Here is a 7,625-nt window from a genome sequence, read left to right on the forward strand (position 1 = left end):
CACGTCTCCCTGCGCCCATCTTGCAGGTGATGTTACTTGGAGACTCAGGCGTGGGGAAAACCTGCTTCCTGCTCCAGTTCAAAGACGGGGCCTTTCTCTCCGGGACGTTCATAGCCACCGTGGGCATAGATTTCCGGGTGAGACCACCACAGCTGCCAGCCCCTTGCCTCCCCCGACCTGCACCTCAGCCAGGACGGGGTGCTGGGAAGGAGGGACAGGGGGTTTCCAGCCTCTGCACCCCAAATATTCTCCCAACCAGCTACAGGCACTTGCTGAAACCCTTCCACCTCTCCCTGGGAGAGCTGTAACAGAGGGAAGAGCCCGCTGGGACTGTCACCTCTTGCCTTTAAATCAGCAAAAAGCCTCGGTTTGGCCCATCCCGGCTGGATGCGTGGGCTCGGGGTGTGCGGTGGGCAGCTGGCATGACCCACCGGCCAGGCTGAGGCCAACAGCTTTGGGGGCAAACGCTGGTTGCTGTAATTTTGTGCTTTGGAAAGGGCTGAAATGGGCTGCCAAGGAGTTGTTAAGGTCACCAGATCCCATTTAAACCTTCCCGCTGCTCTCTGTTCACCAAATTTCACCTGCAGGGTGTCTCTGGGGATGCACAGGCGGGCAGAGCTGTTTGCAGCTCAGGGTAGAGCGGCGTTTCAGCAGGCTGGAAGTCACGGGGGTTGTCCCCGGTCTGGGCTCTGCCTGTGGCTGCCGACACGTGTCGAGCGTGGTCGGCGCTTCCTCTGCCTCCGCAGCTGCAGCTGCTCTGGTTTTCTGCTGCATTTGCTGCCTGGGCTGCTCTTGGCTTGCAGGGGGGAACTGGGGGGTTGGGGAGCAGGGCCTGGGGGAGAGGGCTGGAGGTTCACTTTGGAGGGGTCTCATGGCCTGTCCTTCCAATAAAGTCGGGAAAGAAGGAAAATCTGCCCCGTCCCACTGCTGGGCTCAGCGCTGGTGGCCCCAGGGATGTTGTCAGCTCGTAGGTACCCACTCTGCCCTGTGCAAGCATCCCCTCCAGCAGCTCATGGCTTGCTGCTGGTAAATAATTTCCAGTGTCTCCTAGGGCATGTTTTTTGTTTTATTCAGCCCATTTTCTCAACTTTTATCATCTCCACATGGGCTGAATTTCCATTTCAAACAATTTCAGGCAACCAAATTATTTATAGGGGTCTTCGCTTTCCAGAATCATCCCTCCAGGTACAATTCTTTAATAGTCTTAAAATAGCCCTTCAGTAACTCCTGCTTTTCTTTTCTCGGGCCTCTGGAGAGAAGGCCGTGCTCTTCTGAGTTGGGTACAGCAATTGCTTAAGCCCCAGTAACTGACTTCTCCACTCACTTGCAAATGCCTCTTCACTTCCCCAGTCCCAGGCTGGCTGCCTGGCTGCAAACCACCCTAACTAACTCAGATTTCCTCCTGCTGTGCTGGATAAAGCTATGTGCTACCTGCAACCCCCCCAGTTCAGTGTTTGCAACCACCTTTAAGGGCCAAGAAAGGCTCCCACCAGCAAAGAAACCTGAGCTGGAGACCCAGCATCGCCCACTGAGTGTCCCCAGGCAGCTCGTAGCACGTGAAGGCCTTAAATTGCTGCAAATAGCCCAAATTTTTAGTGCAGTAGTGGTTCATTCGGCACAGGGAGCAGAGGAATCGTGGCAGAAGGGTCAGGGCTTTATGGCGGGCAAACATTATGAAAACACACCAAGACATTATTAATGAATGCACATTTGCATGTAGTTCATGCAAGACCTCCCCACTTCCCCAGCTCTGCCGAACTTCCCCTGGCCACGTGGGCAAGCCGGGGGCTGCCCAGCAGGAGCCGGAGCAGATCGGCATCCCCGGGCTTTGCGGGGCAGCCTGCATCGTTATCCAGCTCATTATGGGACTTGGGAGCCACAAAGATGGGGGTGCTGGCTGTAGGAGGTGAGCAAGGCACCAGATCCAAAGCAGGCTGGGATCTTGGTGTCCTGTCTCCATCAGGGCCTGATTCTGCTCTTTTCCACCCTGACATGAGGGGATGCTGCTCTGGGATGTCCCCACAGCCACCGCGTGGCATCGCAGCCCCCCAGCAGGACCAGGGTTTGTAGCAATGAGGCTTCAATGTCCATCCCCACGGGCAGCCTGGCTTCATCCTGCTGGCCAGGGGAGAGCAGCCGAGGGGCTGGGGCATGACAGGTTCCACGCCAGGGCTGGCCAGCACCCACACCAAGGCATGCTTTGGGCTGATGAACGTGCTCTCCTTCTCTTCTGCAGAACAAAGTGGTGGCCGTGGATGGCGTGAAGGTGAAGTTGCAGGTGAGCTTTGAGAGGGGGTGAGCAATTCCCAGCCAGATTGCTTGAACTCCCCCCCAGGCTGAGAGCGGTGGTCCGGCAGGGCTGGGAGCCACAGGGGCATCCCCACCTGGGAGGGTTTTCCCCTCCCTGCTCTCAATGGGGCGGCTTTTTGGCAGATCTGGGACACGGCAGGACAGGAGCGTTTCCGCAGCGTCACCCATGCCTACTACAGAGATGCCCAAGGTGGGTTTGGGGTCTGGTGGGGACGGGGGAATACCAGCCGGAGCACATCCCTGCAGCAGGGCAATGCCTCTGCCTCTTCCCTTCCAGCCCTGCTCCTGCTCTACGATATCACCAGCAAGATGTCCTTTGACAACATCCGCGTGAGTCCCCTCCGTGGGTCGGGAACGTATTTCTCCCCGGGAACTGGGGTCGTGGGTGCCGTGTACTGCTTGCTGGGTGTTTGGGGCAGTTTGAAGCCTGTTTTACATGTAAGCACCGGCTGTTTTGGCCAGACCCAGCCGGCTGGGAGCTCGTCCCTGGGGCGCCTGGCTGGGTGCTGCATGGCTGGGTGAGTTTTGTTTAGGGACATGGTAAATGGCTGGAGGGAGAAAACGTGGTTTGGGATGGACGTGAACTACGTGTAGGCTTGGGCCGTAGCCAGGAGACTGGGTGTTTTCAGGACTATTCAGCTGTCATGCTGGAATGGTTGCCATGCCAAAAAAAAAGTCATTTTCCCCATCCTTATGGGGGTGAGTGAGGGCTGGAAGGGGAGGGACGAGGGTACCGCTCACCCTGACACATCCCTGCTGCCCCACAGGCCTGGCTGACGGAGATCCACGAGTACGCCCAGAAGGACGTGGTCATCATGCTGCTGGGCAATAAGGTGCGTGCAGGGTCCCCCTTCACCCCGCGGTTTGCCGTGCCGTGCCCTTGCCGTCCCTGTGGCTGTGGAGGGATGGGGCTCCGTGGGTGCTCTGCCTGCCGGCTGGGTGCAGCCAGCCTACACCCTCCATGGGGCTCTGCTGCTTTCTGGGCTCAGCCAAGCCCCAGAGGTGACCCCAGAGGTTTTTGGGGTTCGGGGCGGGTAGTGTCCCCGGCAGCCAGTGGGGGGCAGCACGAAGCTGAGGCTCCCAGTATGGGATGCTACCGGTACTGGATGCTGGTGGGTATGGGATGCTGGTGGGTATGGGATGGCCACCCAGGTCCTGGATGCACTCCCAGATCCCAGGTAGCCCCAAGTCCCAGATGCCCAACCAGGACCCACATTCTCTCCAGGGGTCCCAGATGCTGCTGGGTGCCCAATGCCAGACTGGGTACTGGATTTTCCCCTGGGACTGGTTGCTCTCTGAATCCTGGATGATGCTGGATACTTGATGCCCAGCAGGGTACCAGAAGCCCTCCTGGATGCCCACAGGTACCCACTGGGTGCTGCCCCAGGTCCCCAGGTCCTGGATGTCCCCCCATATCCTCAATGCCACCAGGTTCCAGATGCTCAACAGGTATTGGATTCACCTCTGGGCACTGGATATTCCTGGGTCCCTGACACCCCCAGTTCCTGGCAGCCCCTTGCACACCCCACATTGCCTGCTTGCCAGATGCCCCCAGGGTGCCAGCTGGCCCTGGTACGCGATGACACTTTCCTTCCCTTGGCAGGCTGATGTGAGCAGTGAGAGGGCCGTGAGGATGGAAGATGGAGCATCGCTGGCCAGGGTGAGCCATGCCAGGGTCTACCCCAACCGCAGCCCCCCCCCCAGACAATTGCACATCACTCAGGGTCCCCGTGCAGCTGTGCCATCCCCTCTAATAGGTACCCAGACCCACCTGGCTCTAGCACGGGCAGCATGGCAGCCGCTTGCACACAAACCCTGGGGCAAGGCAGGGAGGGGAAGGCACCTTGTCCCCAAGACTCAGCCAAGTGACAGGGATGATTCGGAGGGACAGGTGGGAATTTTGGGGCTGGTCGCTGACAGGGCCGTGCTGCCCTTGCAGGAGTACGGGGTGCCTTTCATGGAGACGAGTGCCAAGACGGGCATGAACGTGGAGCTAGCCTTCCTGGCCATTGCCAAGTGAGTACCTGGGGGACCCGGGCAAGGGAGGTCTCCCCCCGACCCCACTGCCTCCCGCACTGGCACTGGAGCAGGCAGGGGGGGTAACACGGCCCCACCACCCCAGGGAGCTGAAGCAGCGCGCGGTGCAGCCACCGGACGAGCCCCGCTTCCAGATCCACGACTACATCGAGTCACAGAAGAAGAAATCAAGCTGCTGTGCCTTCGCCTGAGAGTGGCCGGGAGGAGCTGGCAGCCCCGGGGGTGCAGGCAGGCAGGCAGGAGGCAGAGCAGGGGCCTAATCCTGCCCTTGCGTGCCCGAGGAAACCAGGCTCTGACAAGCCAAGCGTGGACGGGACAATTCGGCAGAGTGAAGCATGCACAGGGAGAGCCATTGCCCTGGCGCCAGGATCCAGGGGCCAGATCCTGCTGCCCTGCGGGGCAATGCCTGGAGCTTACTGTGTGCTACTGGGGGAGTAACCACGTTGTGATGACTGCCAGCCTGGCCAGCGAGCCATTGTGGTGCCTCCATCACCTGAGCAGGATACGGCCCTGCAGCTAGCTGAGGGCTCCTGGGAGCGGCTGGAGGGGCTGCGTGTGTGCCATGGATGAGCCTTCGTACAGCCGCCGGTCCTCTCCTCCCCTGCAGCCATCCCCACTCTCGGCACTGCTCTCGTCCGGCTGAAAGGGCCTGATCCAGCCCCCACGTCCCCGGTGCTGCCAGGCTCTGGCTTCCCTCCAGGGAGCCTCAGCTCTGCCCCCCAGGCTGCCCCCCAGCTGAGTCCAGCCGGTGCCCACACTCACCGTGACTCCTCACTGCTGCAGTTGCTAATGTCAGCTTTTATCCTCCTGCCGCCACGAGGGCAGCGATATCCCTGTTGTGTCCTGGTTCTGCCGGAGGGAAGGGCCGGGATGGGGAAGCGTCCAGCCAAGCCTGCTCCCTGCCTGCGCAGCTGATGTGAGACATAAAACTCCCCTTGGAGCACCCGAGTGATGCTTGGGGCAGTTCTAGTACACACGGCAATTTGGAAAAAAACTTTATTTCCCCCCTCTTGTAGCCACAGGAATTAGAGACTTTTTCTTTTACAAGAAAAGCCTTTTTGTTTTCAATCCCTCCAGACAAAACCATCTCCGGCCTCACGCAGGCTGGAGCTGGTGGGGTGGAGGTGCCCGCGGTGGCCTGGGGCTGCTGTGCCTGCCGGCTCCCAGGGTGGCCTGGGTTTCTGTCCCATCGCTGCACATGTCATACAACTGTTTCTTCCTGCCACTGGCAAATAGCAGCTGAAACCCACTCTCTGGAGAGCAGATGTGTGAGATGTTTCAGCCAGCAAATGCTGCTACACGGGGCACAAGGTACAAGGCTTGGGCCCTGCGTTGCTGCACATCCCCGGTGCTCAGCCTGACCCTGCCGATCCCTCCAGCACGCTGCCGGCTCCTCTGACTGCTACCAAGGGTGGTGAGATGGTGAATATTTGGTTATATAGCTGAAGAGTTGATGCGAAGGGCAGCTGCGGAGGGCATGGCACTTTTGCACGTCAGAGTCGGGGACTGTCCGGCACATCTGTCCCCACCAGCATCTTCCCTGGCCCTGCGCCCCAGCTGCTTGTCTCTCACCTGCCCCCGTCCCTCCTTCGCCTCTGCTCTGCTCCCGGGTCTTTCTTTGCAAGTTTACAGATTAAAGCTGGGTATTTTCAAGGCTTTGCATCTGCCTGTTTTTTCATTGTGTGAGAAATCTCTGCCCGGGGACTGCAACGTGGGAGGCTGCTGCAGTCCAGCGCTGCAGAGCTGCGGGGCCGGGGGGGCCCTGGGAGCAGCTGTGGGGAGGGGGAAGAACACGCAGCCCCTTCCTCCCTGCTGGGGCTTTCCTTGAACATTTCAGACAGTCCAAAGGTGAGAGGGGAAGAGTAAACATGGCCTGTTAAATTAAAACCAACCTCCTCCCCTGCTGTTCTCATGGTGCGGAGTCCAGCATTCCCCAAATAACTCCGTCTTCCCACCAATGGCATTGCTGCTGCTGCTTGGCTGATGTCTGCAAAAAATGCTGGATGGCTTCAACACAAACAGACGTTGGCTCTTTTCTGCTTTCCCTCCTCCAGCCTGAGCTCCCTTAACGTCACACCGAGCCGCAAAGGGCCCTGGCAGGAGGAGGCAGCTGGGGTGCAACGGTGCTGCCTGCACCCTGCCATCCTGCGGGTGCTGCCGATGTCTGCCGGACCCAAAACCAGCTCCGGCTGTTTCCTTTGCTGCTGCCTTTCTTCCTTATCACGGTCCCATGCTCAAACCAGCCCTCTTGGAGCTGTCTTTTGTTTCCTGACTTAGGGCAGCGTTCCCAAAAAGTGTCCCCCCCCCGCCTCCCCCCCAGAACACACATGCTCGCAGGGCTGTGTCTCTCACAACCCCCTTGCCAAAGGGAGGGCTGTGCCACATTGATGCTGCAGGCGATGGACCCCCCTGTCCTGGGGCTGTACTGTGACATGCTTGCCCTGGTTTTCCTCTCCGCAGGCATCTGCCGCCGGCCGCCGTGGGATTCCTCTCTGCTGCCTTTCTCAGGGCTGAGCGGCCGTGGGCAAATGCTCAGCCGAGTGGAGGAAACAAATGAGCCCACCCTTCGCTCCCAGCTCGGCCCCACGGAGCTGGAACAAGGCCAACCCCCAGCACCCCCCCAGCACACGGGGGGTTTCTCAGCTGCTGGGGTCCCTGCAGCAGGGGTTCGGCACAGAGCCACCCGGGAGGGACATGTCCTGCGGCAATGCTGCCATCACCTCCTTGCTTGCCCGGCTGCAGCATGGTTAAACGTGAACCCGGCTGCCCTGAGGACCTTTGGCCAGCCTGAACTTCAGCTAGGCCCTGAAGCCCGGCAGTAAGAGACACTGACGTATCTCCGTGCCACTCTCCCCGGGATGATCCCGGGAGCCCGGGGCCAGCTCTGCCTGGCCCCAGCAGCCCTGCTGCGGTGCCGGAGCAGCCCAGGCTTGCTTCTGCCTCGCTCTGCCCTGGCTGACCCGAAACCCCAGGATTTCACACTCTCGTAATCCCCTGCAGCCAATTCTGCTTCCCAGGTCGCGAGCAGAGCACATTGGGGCTGGGCAGAGCAAATCCCCCCCGAGTTCCCCCCCAGCTCCCCATCCTTGGGTCCCCCAGCTCCAGGGTGCTGAGCGGGGGCCAGGGAGCTGCTTGGGGGAACAGGGCTGCTCTCTCATTTCCGCCGCACAGCGGGTTACCCGCGAACGCGGCCTCCCATGCTGCTTTCCCACGCAGTTTCAGTTTGGGGTTTTTATTTTGCTTTTGAAGCTCTTGAGCATCCCATCACCCCATCTGCC

General features: G+C 59.9%; 1 protein-coding gene across 1 annotated transcript; it reads left to right on the forward strand.

Moving 5' to 3' along the window:
* Positions 1-29: 29 nt before the first annotated feature.
* Positions 30-5,068, forward strand: RAB37 (RAB37, member RAS oncogene family). Its single transcript, XM_010579284.1, has 8 exons — positions 30-137; positions 2,237-2,278; positions 2,434-2,500; positions 2,588-2,640; positions 3,078-3,143; positions 3,914-3,970; positions 4,250-4,326; positions 4,433-5,068. The coding sequence occupies exons 1-8, from the start codon at positions 30-32 to the stop codon at positions 4,536-4,538; spliced, it is 576 nt and encodes a 191-aa protein (XP_010577586.1). The 3' UTR covers positions 4,539-5,068.
* Positions 5,069-7,625: the final 2,557 nt, after the last annotated feature.

This window comes from Haliaeetus leucocephalus, unplaced genomic scaffold, assembly GCF_000737465.1.
Source record: "Haliaeetus leucocephalus isolate CR32 unplaced genomic scaffold, Haliaeetus_leucocephalus-4.0 Scaffold657, whole genome shotgun sequence".
Lineage (NCBI taxonomy): Eukaryota > Metazoa > Chordata > Aves > Accipitriformes > Accipitridae > Haliaeetus > Haliaeetus leucocephalus.